The sequence below is a fragment of the Mytilus edulis genome, unplaced genomic scaffold, assembly GCF_963676685.1.
Source record: "Mytilus edulis unplaced genomic scaffold, xbMytEdul2.2 SCAFFOLD_676, whole genome shotgun sequence".
NCBI classification, from domain to species: Eukaryota; Metazoa; Mollusca; class Bivalvia; order Mytilida; family Mytilidae; genus Mytilus; species Mytilus edulis.
In genome coordinates, this window is record NW_027268399.1 from 3,815 (window position 1) to 18,888 (window position 15,074).

Below are 15,074 nucleotides of genomic sequence, written 5' to 3' on the forward strand. Positions count from 1 at the left end.
TTAAGGACATCGTCTGGTTCAATACACCTTATTGCTAATCTCAGCTGACCCAGCCGCTTGAACTTTTGACGCATAGAACAATCACTTTTCCATGTGGCCCCAGATATTTTGTTTTATGACGTCACATTTTACAAGAACCTGTGTGATATCCAGTAATGGCAGACAAATAGTGATAAGGTGTTTAGCAGGAATCTGCCCCTCAACTACTTTTTACATAAATATTAATTTCTGGCTTCAACCCCTTGTTCGTCCTGTCTGGAGATCTTGTTGTAGTTCCAGTTTGGAAATCATTTTGGAGACATATCCGTCCTCTCTTAATTAGTGATCTCTGGTGATAAATTTTGCTGCCCGACGTTGTATCCTTTCAAGCATGATTATTTTTGTTACTGTGAAGGGGGTCTCATACTATGGCTCAATATTAAATTATAAGATCCATTCCTAAAGGTCTAGACCATTGTTCTAATCTGACACATATTTCAATAACTAAAATGCCACCAAGGTTGAATATATGGTGACCCACGATAACAGCACTATCACTATTGAAATTGTGTTTAATACCATGATGGTACAATGTCATTAACTTAAATGGAGACAGACATTTGACCTGAAAGGTGGTGTTGGAGTGCAAAATCAAAAACTAACTGACTCAGACTAAGATATATTGTTAAAGAATGAATATCAATTATATGGGTCAAGGGCAGAGTTGTTATAGAATAACAATATGGCAGAGAAGTGGTTTCAAGTTTCATATAAAGGGAGCTATATTTTGAGATTAATCATACCAAAATTGATTTAGAGAAGGAGTAATATTTCAGCTGTAAAATGAGTTAAAGATTTAAAAATCCATTGAGTAGTTTTGGAGAAATTTATCTTCAAAGACTGTTGGTTTGAGTCAGAAATTTTCTGACTGCAGTGCTACCTTAAAAGAAAGTGGAGGTATACTGTTTTACCTCTGTCTATCCATCCCTCCATCCTTCCATTCATCTGTCCATCCATCTGTCAGTTGGTCCGTCACATGAATATTTTTCCTTGCTTTTTCTCAAAAACTACATTACAAAGATTTCTGAAATTTGGTTTCAGGGTTTATACGAGTCAGTTTTATCATGTGATGTGTTTTTTAAAGTTCATCACTCGACATCTTCCTGTTAATGTCAAGCATTTGGGCAGCAGTACCTCACAGTATCACTTGTTGTATATAATTATGCCACAGGAGTGATTTATGCGTATAAACTCTTAAATAAATGATATTTCTTTTCAGAAAGTACCCAGTTAAATGAAGGTGACAGAGTAACCTTTGGTCACCATAATGGTGAGAGTCGGGCCATTGGTACAAGACTTCGTCAACCTGATTCAGAATACCAATTTATAGTGAGTAAAAACCATCATGATGTTAAACAAATATTTTAAACAACTATTTATAAATTTGTTGTAGCCTTTAAGCATATATTCTCACAATACAAACTTTGACAAAAATAGGAAGTAACATCATCTTTGCTTTGTCCATCCTTTTGTCTGTCCTTCCATGTGTTTATCAATGAATGCTTTCTGGATGGTTCTGCTTGCTTGATCGACAAGAACATTATATAGATAAAGAGAAAAGTTTTAGGTCATTGTTAAGAGAAAAGTTTTAGGTCATTGTTAAAGAGAAAAGTTTTAGGTCATTGTTACTAATAATTGATGCTACAACTAAATGATATCCAGATAATAACTTGAATTTTCCCTGATTAATAGAAAAGGGTCAAAAGTATATTTGACATTGTTATTTTTGCATCAAATGAAAGCTTAAAGACTAAAAATCACTGAAGAACCCTGCTTGAAGTTTCTTTTCAATAATAAAAAAATATACGAGGGTATGTTTTATATTAAAAAGAAGATGTGGTGTGATTGCCAATGAAACAACTCTCCACAAGAGACCAAATGACACAGAAATTAACAACTATAGGTCACCTTACAGCCTTCAACAATGAGCAGAGCTGATTCACCATATTCTACTATGAAGAGCCCCTAAATGAAAGCTAACGGCTTAACTGATGTACAAAAAAATGAACAAAAAACAAAGTAACACAGCAACAAGGCCAACCACTAAATTACAGGCTCCTGACTTGGGACAGACACATACATACAGAATGTGGTAGGGTTAAACATCTGCTTGTTATTCAGATTAAAACACCTGTTGCTTTTTTACCAAACTTAAGGGAACCAGTGCTATCTTTTTTTAGAAGGGTGATTAAATGAACTATTAAGACTTAAAATCTGTATTTGCAGAATATTTATATAGGAATAAATAAGATTTAGGACAATTTGCATGCATCTTTATAGTTCCATATTAAAAATTGATAAACACTGTTATCACCAGCCATACCAGACAGCCTTTTAAAAAAAGGAGGAATTAACACAAACTTTAAGTTGGACATTAGGACCAAAACAACACTGGAGGACCTACCTAAAGTTTGGTGGTCGGGACTGACATGACCTCAACTTTTAATGAACAATGTATGAAATGACTGTCACTTTATATAACTTACAAGGAAATAGCTATGAATGCAGATTTTCAAAGAAAGCAAATGACTATTTTCAAATAACCGAGTTTTTACTCCCAATTTTCGGTTTATAATTTTACGACAGGTGACCTATTTCTATTGCATGGAACTTGGTGGCTTTTGGTTGTTGTCTGCTCTATGGTCGGGTTGTTGTCTCTTTGACACATTCCCCATTTCCATTTCCATTTTCTATTTTACTTGTCTAATAGAGCAACCAAAAGAATTAAATCAATATAGAATTGGTGCAATTTAGGTGGAAGGTCACTCTTTTGGGATTATCCGTTAATTTCCCTAAAAAACTATACCAATTTAAATGTTGATTGTACTTCTTTATGTTGCTCCTACCTGACTGAGTCCATGATATCATACCACAGAAAAGGTAACCTTCTGTAAAAATGTAAATCCAGGAGTCAAAAGTTTGTAAGATGCATGTAAATAGTCTATAACAAGTTTCATTCTAGAAGAATCAAAATGGTTAAGTGCACTGAATCTTTGAACATACATGTATAAGAATTCATAATTTTCTACAGTTTCTGCCACTCTACATAAAAAAACTTGTTTTATACAGATGGTATTTTTTATGACCTCAGTACCTTGAAAAGGACAAATGACTGTTTTTAGTTTGAAAATAATTTTAACAAATTATTCTTTTGAAATTTTTAGTTCGAGAAATGCAATTGTGGACTGCAAAACCAAGGGCGACAGACAGCCATGGGATCAGTAAGTTAATTAGGATATCAAAAAGTTTATATGAAAATGTGAAGATTTGGTATGAAGACCTATTGGTCACCAAAATAGGGATTCAACAATGAGCAAAACATATACCCTAAAGTAAAATATTAGTCTCGAGCATGATTAAATGAGAAGCAATTTGAAGGAAAACAAATGGCCTGTTTATATGCTATAAATACAGAAGTATGAAAGTATCCTCATTAAAAGAAGAACATACTTTCTGTTTGCCTCTATGGAGAGAAAAACAACCAATGAATTATGGGTTCACATAACAAAAAATAGTGTGAAACAACAAAAGACAGAATACATTCAGAAATACTTATTTTCTGCAGATCTAAGAATACATGTGTATAATCAGATTTAAAAAAGAATTTACTTAACAGGGAACATATGTGCTGATAATTAAATGATTATTGCATACTAAATGTCAAGATTTCATGCATATTCAGAATTTGTACTTTCCCAATTCATTGAATTTACAGTAATTCATATTCGAAATAAAAATGAGACCAGGGATGAAGACTTAACACAGCTTTGTAATAAAATTGAGAATGGAAATGGGGAATGTGTCAAAGAGACAACAACCCGCCCAAATAAAAAACAACAGCAGAGGGTCACCAACAGGTCTTCAATGTAGCGAGAAATTCCCGCACCGGAGGCGTCCTTCAGCTGGCCCCTAAACAAATATATACTAGTCCAGTGATAATGAACGCCATACTAATTTCCAAATTGTACACAAGAAACTAAAATTAAAATAATACAAGACTAACAAAGGCCAGAGGCTCCTGACTTGGGACAGGCGCAAAAATGCGGCGGGGTTAAACATGTTTGTGAGATCTCAACCCTCCCCCTATACCTCTAACCAATGTAGTAAAGTAAACGCATAACAATACGCACATTAAAATTCAGTTCAAGAGAAATCCGAGTCTGATGTCAGAAGATGTAACCAAAGAAAATAAACAAAATGACAATAATACATAAATAACAACAGACTACTAGCAGTTAACTGACATGCCAGCTCCAGACTTCAACTAAACTGACTGAAAGATTATGATTTCATCATATGAACATCAGGCACAATCCTTCCCGTTAGGGGCTTAGTATCATACCATCATAACATATATGAGAAGAACATAACCCGTGTCATGCTAACAACTGTTTTTAGAATAAATGTGTTTAGTTCCGATGCAAAGACCTTATCAATGACTCAATATTAACGCCAAAATATGCAATCTTTAATGACTTGACAACAGTATCGTAATTATATCCCTTCTTAATAAGTCTATTCAAAGGTTTTGTAAGTTTCTGAGGTGAATACTGACACCTTTGTGCTTTATAAAGAATATTACCATAAAAAATTGGATGTGAAATACCTGAACGTATTAAAAGTCTGCATGTTGAGCTATATTTACGAATAATGTCTTTATACCGATGATAAAATTTAGTAAATGTTTTGACTAGTTTGTTGATATCGAAAACCCTGGTGTAATAATTTTTCAGTAATACATAAATTTCTCTCGTTTAAAATCTAAAACATTGTTACATACACGAGCGAATCGTACAAGTTGAGATATATAAACACCGTAAGATGGTGACAAGGGAACGTCACCATCTAAAAACGGATAATTAATGATAGGAAATGAAAAATCATCCTTTTATCATAAATTTTAGTATTCAGCTTTCCATTAATAGTGATATAGATATCAAGATCGAGAAAAGGGCAGTGGTCATTGTTAGTATTAGCTTTATTTAAAGTAAGTTCAACAGGATAAATTTCATTAATATACATACTGAAGTCGTCATTATTGAGAGCCAAAATATCATCCAAATATCTAAAAGTATTAAGTATTATTGTAAATCTGCTTTCTTGTTATATAGGGAATTTCTAACTGCTTAAACATGTAAAATCTCTGCACTTTTGATACCCTGTTATGTAAGGTACTGTGGATTCACCTATTTTCATTGATACCCAATTTTCATAGATTAAAAACAAATTGTAGTTACATGGATTTTTATGTCCCACCTAGGATAGTAGAGGGGGCATTAGGTTTTCTGGTCAGTGCGTCCATTCGTCCGTCCGTCCGTCGTCGTACCGTTCGCTCGTCCGTCCGTTCCTTCGTCCGTCTGTCCCGCTTCAGGTTAAAGTTTTTGGTCAAGGTAGTTTTTGATGAAGTTGAAGTCCAATCGACTTCAACTTAGTATGCATGTTCCCTATGATATGATCTTTTTAATTTAGAGGGTTTACCCCCAATTTCATGGTCCACTGAACATAGAAAATGATAGTGCGAGTGGGGCATTCGTGTACTGGGGACACATTCTTGTTGATTTTATGTTTTTGCCAAAATCTGCATACAAACCTATAGTAAATTTGTACCTTGAACGATTACATATGTGGTTTACCTATACACACAATCCACAAAAATTAATATCCCTTGAAAAAAAAATGAATCCTTTGTAGGTTTAATCACTTTATCTTAAAAAAGAGGATATTTTAAAAACTTAAGAACCCAAGCTTATATGGAACTAATTTCAATATTTCTTTTTTCAGAGAACTTTGACAATCATAGACAGTATAAACAATAATGCATGTATGCCAAGAGGCTACAATACTGAAGTACCAATGACAACCTCTGTTCAAAGACAAACAGTCAACAACTCAACAAACGAAACACCAGGAATTATATGTAATAGACCATGTCACACAGAGATGTCTACTGAAGGCATGCATGTCCATAACTCATTAATTAATGACAATTTCACCAGTAACTATGACCTACCCACCATTGCTATGGATGAAAATTCACTAAACAACAATAGTAATAATGTAACTAAAGTTGTTTATGTTAGAGATGAGGATAAAATGGGAACCAGTACACTGAAAAATGGCAATAGCCATGAGACAGATACAAGTTTGACAAATGATCAGGGTTTGGAAACTGTTTCATTGAATGGGAACACCAGTGATGTGCCTTGCATGATGAGGGAAAGAATTGTCTCTACTGATATGTCCTCAGGGGAGGGAATTCAAAACATGATTGGAAATGATATAGATGATGATACAAGAGAACTCAGTATTTCTTTGGAATCTATACAAGAAAGTAACGATGGACAAGTTGTGGAAAGTGTGGAAAGCTTTAATGAGAAGAGAAATCGAGATGATGCTAGTCTGCAAGAAGTTTGTGATTCGGTTAATTCTGAAGCGGAACATCAAAGTCATCCAGCCAATTTTGATGAAAAAGAACAAGGTTATTCTGCTAATTCTGGTAAAGAAGATCAAGGACGTTCTGGTGAAGAAGCTCAAGGTCATTCTGTTGAAGAAGATCAAGGTCTTTCTGCTGATTTTGGTGAAGGAGATCCAGGTCATTCTGCTAAACTTGGAAAGGAAGAAAATCAAGGTCATTCTGATTATTCTGGTGAGGAAGATCAAGGTCACTCTGCTAATTTGGGTGAAGAAGTTCAAGGTGAAAATGGCAATGATCAGAATATAGAAGAATTTGGGGAAGAAAACAGAAAGTCTGAAAGTACTGCAGAGGAAGAAGAAAATGGATTTAATGACTTGAACGTTTCAGAAATGTTCGATGAAAGTTTTGATGAGATGAATGATGATCTCACCATTTCAGAGAATGATAACAAAGGTGAGGAGGATGGAGATGACCAATTAGACGGAAGCGTCAACAGAAAGGACAATAGTGAGAGTGACATTCCAATAGATGATTTGAATCAGAATAACGTAGCTGTCAACACAGAGGACAATGGGGAATCCTCAATAGTCTACAGCAGTAGTATAGACTACAGTCTAGTAGACATCTGTCAGGAGGATGACAACAGCCAAAATAATGACCAAGTAGAAAATGAAGTTGTCAGATCTGATGAAAACTCTGACCAAGATAATGAAGAAGAAAATGTAGATGATGTTGGAGAAAATTGTGAAGATGATGATGATGTTGATGAAAATACTATCCTTAGAGATACAGAAAGTGTTGAGAGTTGCAGCATTGAGTATAATGATTTAGACAGGTCTAGTTCTGTGGACAGCAATTCTGACAATTATGATGAACCATCGTTTATAGATTTAGATGTTTCAGAGTTGGAAAGTGAAGATGAAGACCACGAGGAAAGTGTAGATGAAAACCAAGAGGAAAGTGTAGATGAAAACCAAGAGATAAGTGTAGGTGAAAACCAAGAGAAAAGTGTAGATGAAAACCAAGAGAAAAGTGTAGATGAAAACCAAGAGGAAAGTGTAGATAAAGACCATGAGGAAAGTGTAGATGAATCCGAGGAGGGTGAACAGGATGAAATTACAGTTCTAAAAATGAAAATCAGAGAAGAAGAAGAAAAGAGAGAATCCTCAGTAAATGAAAACCCTGAAGATCTTTCATTTTCAGAAGAAAGTGGTCATGAAGAACAGGAGGAAAGCAATGATGAAGAACATGAGGAATCTGAGGAGGGTGAAGAGGATGAAATTACAGTTTTAAAAATGAATAGAAGAAAAGAAGAAGAGAACAGTGCATCTTCTGAAGATGAAAGCTCTGGGGATATTTTATTTTCAGATGAAAGTTGTGATAAAATAGAAGATGATGGAGATCATGTTATTTGTGATGAAAAAGATAACAAATTTGAAGAGAACATTGAGGATAATGAAAATTTAGAAAATGTTGAAGATGATAGGAACATTGAAAGTTTTGAAGATAATGAAAATCCAGAAATTCAGAGAGATCAGGAAAATAAGAATATTTCAGAAGATCATGAAAATCAGGAAGGTTTCATGGAGGATGAAAATCAAGTTTACAACCAAGAAAGTAATGCCAAGGATGAAAGTCTAGATAGTTTTGCAAATGATCAGAATCAAAAAGATATTGGAGACAATGGAAGAAAAGAAAACTTCCATGACGATGATGATTATGATGATGGAAATGTTGAGGAGGAGTGTGATGATGGTTTAGAATGTTCTATGGATGATGTCATTGAAGAATGTGTCGAATCCTCTGGAAATGAAGATTATGTTGTGGAAGATTTTCCGAAAGTTATTGAAACACCAAACAGAAAAGATCATGATAGTAGTTCACAAAGTATTGAACATGACCAAGAAATCGTTGAATATTATGAAGTTGAACAAAATGTTGTGGCTTGTATTGAAACACCAAAAAGTAAAGAAGACTGTGTTGAAGATGAAAAACAAAAGAGTGTAGATCAGGAGAAGCAAGAATGTGTAACAAAAGAAAATTTTAAAGTCCATGAAAATCCAGAAAGTCAAGAAGTTGATAAAACACAAGACATTATTGAAGTTCATGGAGAAAAAGAAAGTGAAGAAATTGGTGAAACACAAGAGAGTAAAGATCATAAAAATCAAAAATGTATAGAATTTGATGGAAAACAAAAAAGTATTGAAGTTCATGATGAAGATCATAAAAATTTAAAAACTGAAAAAATTGATGATCACAAAGAAAAAGAACGTGAAAAGATGGATGGAACACAAAACAGTATCGAAGTTCATGAAGAAAAGCAAAGTGAAGATCATAAAAAGCAAGAAAGTGAAGAAATTGAAGATCATAAAAAGCAAGAAAGTGAAGAAATTGAAGATCATGAAGAAATTGATGGAACACAAAGCCTTGAAGTTCATGATAATCAAGAAAGTAAAGAAATTGAAGAAAAACAAAGTCTTGAAGTTCACGAAGAAGAAACTGAAGAAATTGATGGAACACAAAGCCTTGAAGTTCATGATAATCAAGAAAGTAAAGAAATTGACGAAAAACAAAGTCTTGAAGTTCATGAAGAAGAAACTGAAGAAATTGATGGAACACAAAGCCTTGAAGTTCATGATAATCAAGAAAGTAAAGAAATTGACGAAAAACAAAGTCTTGAAGTTCACGAAGAAGAAGAAACTGAAGAAATTGATGGAACACAAAGCCTTGAAGTTCATGATAAACAAGAAAGTGAAGAAATAGATGGAACACTAAGCCTTGATGTTCATGATAAACAAGAAAGTGAACAAATTGATGGAACACAAAGCATTGATGTTGATGAAACACAAGACCTTGAAGTTCATGATAAACAAGAAAATGAACAAATGGATAAAACACAAGACCTTGAAGTTCATGATAAACAAGAAAATGAACAAATGGATAAAACACAAGACCTTGAAGTTCATGATAAACAAGAAATTAAAAATCATGAAGAAATATATGGAACACAAGAAAGTAATGAAACTAAAGAAAGTGGAGAAATTGATGGAACACAAGACAGAATTGTAGTTCACGAAAAACAAGAACATGGAGATCACAAAGAAAAACAAAGTGAAGAATTTGATGGAACACAAGAAAGTCTTGGAGCTTATGAAAAACAAAAAAGGGGAGAAGTTGATGGAACACTAGAAAGTATTGAAGTTAATGAAAAACAAGAAAGTGAAGAAATTAATGGAACACATGAAAGTATTGAAACTCATGAAAAGCAAGAAAATGGGGAAATTGAAGATCAAGAAGAAATTGATGGAACACCTGACATTATTGAAGATCATGAAAATCAAGAAAGAAGAGAAATTGATAGAACACAAGACAATATTGAAGTTCATGAAGCTTTAGAAAGTGAAAAATTGATGGAACACTAATAGGCAGTTTTGATCTTAAAAAGCAGGAAAGTGACGAAATTAAAGATAAAGAAGAAATGAATGGAACACAAGGAAGTATTGAAGCTCAAGAAAGTGGTGAATATGATGGAACACAAGACCTTGAAGTTCACAAAAAACAAGAAAGTGAAGACATTGATGAAACACAAGACAGTATTGATATTAATGAAAATCAAGAAAGTGGAGAAATTGATATAACACTAGGCAGTTTTGATAATAAAAAAGCAAGAAAGTGAAAAAATAAAAGATCATAAAGAAAGTTATGGAACACAAGAAAGTATTGAAGCTCATGAAAAACAAGAAAGTGAAGAATTTGATGAAACGCCGGACATTATTGAAGCTCAAGAAAGTGGGGACATGGATGGAACACAAGAAAGTGAAGACAGTGTAGATAATAAAAAGCAAGAAAGTGAAGAAATTAAAGATCATGAAGAAATTAATGGAACACAACAAAGTAAAGACTTTGATGGAACACAAAAAAGTATTGAATCTAAAGAAAGTGAAGACATTGATGGAACACAAGACCTTGAAGTTCACAAAAAACAAGAACGTGAAGACATTGATGGAACACCAGAAAGTATTGAAGCTCAAGAACGTGGGGAAATGGATGGAACACAAAGCCTTGAAGTTCATGATAATCAAGAAAGTAAAGAAATTGACGAAAAACAAAGTCTTGAAGTTCATGAAGAAGAAAAAACTGAAGAAATTGATGGAACACAAAGCCTTGAAGTTCATGATAAACAAGAAAGTGAAGAAATAGATGGAACACAAAGCCTTGATGTTCATGATAAACAAGAAAGTGAAGAAGTTGATGGAACACAAAGCATTGAAGTTCATGATAATCAAGAAAGTGAAAAAATTGATGGAACACAAAGCATTGGTGTTCATGATAAACAAGAAAGTGAACAAATTGATGAAATACAAGACCTTGAAGTTTATGATAAACAAGAAGAAATAGATGGAACACAAAGCCTTAAAGTACCTGAAAAACAAGATATTGATAGAACACAACAAAGTATTGTAGCTCAAGAAAGTGGTGAAATGGATGGAAAACAAGACCTTGATGTTCATGAAAATCAAGAAAGTGAAGAAGTTGATGGAACACAAGACATCATTGAAGCTAAAAAAAGTGGGGGAAATGGATGGAACACAAGAAATTAGTGAAATTGATGGAACACAAGACCTTGAAAATGAAGAAAGTGTTGAAGCTCAAGAAAGTAGGGAAATGGATGGAACACAAGAAATTGGAGAAATTGATGGAGCACAAGACCTTGAAGTTCTTGCAAATCAAGAAAGTGAAGAAGTTGATGGAACACAAGAAAGTATTAAAGCTCAAGAAAGTGGGGAAATTGATGGAACACAAGATAGTATCAAGGCTCAAGAGAGTGGGGAAATGGATGGAACACAAGAAAGTGGAGAAATTGATGGAACACAAGACCTTAAAGTTCTTAAAAAACTAGAAAGTGAAGAAGTTGATGGAACACAAGAAAGTATTGACGCTCAGGAAAGTGGGGAAATGAATGGAACACAAGAAAGTGAAGAAATTGATGGAACACAAGACCTTGAAGTTCTTAAAAAACAAGAAAGTGGAGAAGTTGATGGAACACAAGAAAGTATTGAAGCTCAGGAAAGTGGGGAAATGAATGAAACACAAGAAAATGAAGAAATTGATGGAACACAAGACCTTGAAAATGAAGAAAGTGTTGAAGCTCAAGAAAGTAGGGAAATGGATGGAACACAAGAAATTGGAGAAATTGATGGAGCACAAGACCTTGAAGTTCTTGCAAATCAAGAAAGTGAAGAAGTTGATGGAACACAAGAAAGTATTAAAGCTCAAGAAAGTGGGGAAATTGATGGAACACAAGATAGTATCAAGGCTCAAGAGAGTGGGGAAATGGATGGAACACAAGAAAGTGGAGAAATTGATGGAACACAAGACCTTAAAGTTCTTAAAAAACTAGAAAGTGAAGAAGTTGATGGAACACAAGAAAGTATTGACGCTCAGGAAAGTGGGGAAATGAATGGAACACAAGAAAGTGAAGAAATTGATGGAACACAAGACCTTGAAGTTCTTAAAAAACAAGAAAGTGGAGAAGTTGATGGAACACAAGAAAGTATTGAAGCTCAGGAAAGTGGGGAAATGAATGAAACACAAGAAAATGAAAAAATTAATGGAATACAAGAAAGTGAAGAAATTTTTGGAACACAAGACCTTGAAGTTCAAGAAAAACAAGAAATTGAAAATCATGAAAAAATAGATGGAACACAAGAAAGTAATGAAGCTAAAGAAAGTGGAGAAATTAATGGAACACAGGACAGAATTGTAGTTCATGAAAAACAAGAACATGAAGATATTGAAGATCACGAAGAAAAACAAAGTGAAGAAGTTGATGGGACACCAGAAAGTCTTGGAGCTTATGAAAAGCAAAAAAGAGGAGAAGTTGATGGAACACTAGAAAGTGAAGAAATAAATGGAACACAAGACCTTGAAGTTCAAGAAAAACAAGAAATTGTAAATCATGAAGAAATAGATGGAACACAAGAAAGTAATGAAACTAAAGAAAGTGGAGAAATTGATGGAACACAAGACAGAATTGTAGTTCATGAAAAACAAGAACATGAAGATATTGAAGATCACAAAGAAAAACAAAGTGAAGAATTTGATGGGACACCAGAAAGTCTTGGAGCTTATGAAATGCAAAAAATAGGGGAAATGGATGGAATACAAGAAAGTGAAGAAATAAATGGAACACAAGACCTTGAAGTTCAAGAAAAACAAGAAATTGAAAATCATGAAGAAATAGATGGAACACAAGAAAGTAATGAAACTAAAGAAAGTGGAGAAATTGATGGAACACAAGACAGAATTGTAGTTCATGAAAAACAGGAACATGAAGATCACAAAGAAAAACAAAGTGAAGAATTTGATGGAACACAAGAAAGTCTTGGAGCTTATGAAAAGCAAAAAAGAGGAGAAGTTGATGGAACACTAGAAAATGAAGAAATGAATGGAACACAAGACTTTGAAGTTCAAGAAAAACAAGAAATTGAAAATCATGAAGAAATAGATGGAACACAAGAAAGTAATGAAGCTAAAGATCATGAAGAAATTGATAGAACACAAGACAGAATTGTAGTTCATGAAAAACAAGAACATGAATATCACAAAGAAAAACAAAGTGAAGAATTTGATGGAACACAAGAAAGTCTTGGAGCTTATGAAAAGCAAAAATGGGGAGAAGTTGATGGAACACTAGAAATTATTGAAGTTAATGAAAAACAAGAAAGTGAAGAAATTAATGGAACACATGAAAGTATTGAAGCTCATGAAAAGCAAAAAAATGGGGATATTGAAGATCAAGAAGTAATTGATGGAACACCAGACATTATTGAAGTTAATGAAAATCAAGAAAGAGGAGAAATTGATAGAACACAAGACATTATTGAAGTTCATGAAGCTCTAGAAAGTGAAGAAATTGATGGAACACTAGGCAGTTTTGATCTTAAAAAGCAAGAAAGTGAAGAAATTAAAGATAAAGAAGAAATTAATGGAACACAAGAAAGTGGTGAATATGATGGAACACAAGACATTGAAGTTCATGAAAAACAAGAAAGTGAAGACATTGATGAAACGCAAAACAGTATTGGTATTAATGAAAATCAAGAAAGTAGAGAAATTGATATAACACTAGGCAGTTTTGAAAATAAAAAGCAAGAAAGTGAAAATTTAAAAGATCATGAAGAAATTTATGGAACACAAGAAAGTATTGAAGCTCATGAAAAACAAGAAAGTGAAGAATTTGATGAAACACCAGACATTATTGAAGCTCAAGAAAGTGGGGACATGGATGGAACACAAGAAAGTGAAGACATTGATGGACCACTAGACAGTGTAGATAATAAAAAGCAAGAAAGTGAAGAAATTAAAGATCATGAACTAATTAATGGAACACAAGAAAGTGAAGACATTGATGGAACACAAGAAAGTATTGATCATAAAAAGCAAGAAAGTGAAGAATTTGATGAAACACCAGACATTATTGAAGCTCAAGAAAGTGGGGACATGGATGGAACACAAGAAGGTGAAGACATTGATGGACCACTAGACAGTGTAGATAATAAAAAGCAAGAAAGTGAAGAAATTAAAGATCATGAACTAATTAATGGAACACAAGAAAGTGAAGACATTGATGGAACACAAGACCTTGAAGTTCACAAAAAACAAGATAGTGAAGAAATTGATGGAACACAAGACCTTGAAGTTCACGAAAAACAAGATAGTGAAGAAGTTGATGGAACACAAGACCTTGAAGTTCACAAAAAACAAGATAGTGAAGAAATTGATGGAACACAAGACCTTGAAGTTCACGAAAAACGAGATAGTGAAGAAGTTGATGGAACACAAGACCTTGAAGTACACAAAAAACAAGAAAATGAAGACATTGATGGAACACCAAGAAGTATTGAAGCTCAAGAATGTGTGGAAATGGATGGAACACAAGATAGTGAAGAAATTGATGGACCACAAGACCTTGAAGTTGAAGAAAACCAAGAAAGTGGAGAAATTGATGGAACACAAGGCAGTATTGAAGTTCATGAAAAGCAAGAAAGTAAAGTTAATAAAGCAACACTAGACTGTGTTGAAGTTCATGAAAAGCCACTGAGTGAGAAAATTGATAAAAAACCAGAAAGTTTCGATAAAGATAAAAAGTTGGACTATTGGTTTAATGAAGTATATAAAAAGGGATATCAAATTGCTGAACAAATTAAAGATCAACATATTGAAACCTTGAAGAATTCAAATTGTGAGGACGAAGAAGATGGTGTTTCTCTCATGTCGACTCACATGGCAACTATTAATAGGAATGATGAAATCAACAAAGAAAATTTAGAAGGGAAATTTGACTTTAATAATGGAACAGAAATAGAAGAAAGTCTACAAAGTCAGATTGAATCAGATAATGAAGATCCAAAAATAATAAGTTCAGAAAACAAAATAGATCTTGACATTGTTGATAAGTCAAATAATGAAGGTGAAGGATCTAGATCTGTTTCAGAACAAAGAATACCCAGTCAGGATGCAGCATCAATAGAGTTAAGACGGAGAGAACAATGAAGATGCACAGATTGATGGGATTGAAAATGGTTATAATCGCAAAGAAGACATACAGAGCAAAACA

At 33.6% G+C, this 15,074-nt stretch overlaps 1 protein-coding gene across 1 annotated transcript; it reads left to right on the top strand.

Annotated features, from left to right (window-relative positions):
• The first annotated feature begins 1,238 nt into the window (after positions 1 to 1,238).
• LOC139507405 (trichohyalin-like) lies at positions 1,239 to 15,056 on the top strand. Its single transcript, XM_071295737.1, has 6 exons — positions 1,239 to 1,368; positions 3,204 to 3,260; positions 5,821 to 9,306; positions 9,358 to 9,853; positions 10,103 to 10,872; positions 10,919 to 15,056. Exons 2-6 carry the CDS (start codon positions 3,252 to 3,254, stop codon positions 15,008 to 15,010), a joined length of 8,853 nt encoding a protein of 2,950 aa, XP_071151838.1. The 5' UTR covers positions 1,239 to 1,368; positions 3,204 to 3,251; the 3' UTR covers positions 15,011 to 15,056.
• The last annotated feature ends 18 nt before the right edge of the window (positions 15,057 to 15,074 follow it).

Bases quoted from the DNA above. Each gene is read 5' to 3' on its own strand.
- LOC139507405 (XM_071295737.1), top strand. The intron at 9,307-9,357 runs CTTGAAGTTCAT...AAAACACAAGAC, and splicing joins ATGTTGATGAAACACAAGAC to CTTGAAGTTCATGATAAACA. The intron at 10,873-10,918 runs GTACCTGAAAAA...AAAGTATTGTAG, and splicing joins ATGGAACACAAAGCCTTAAA to CTCAAGAAAGTGGTGAAATG.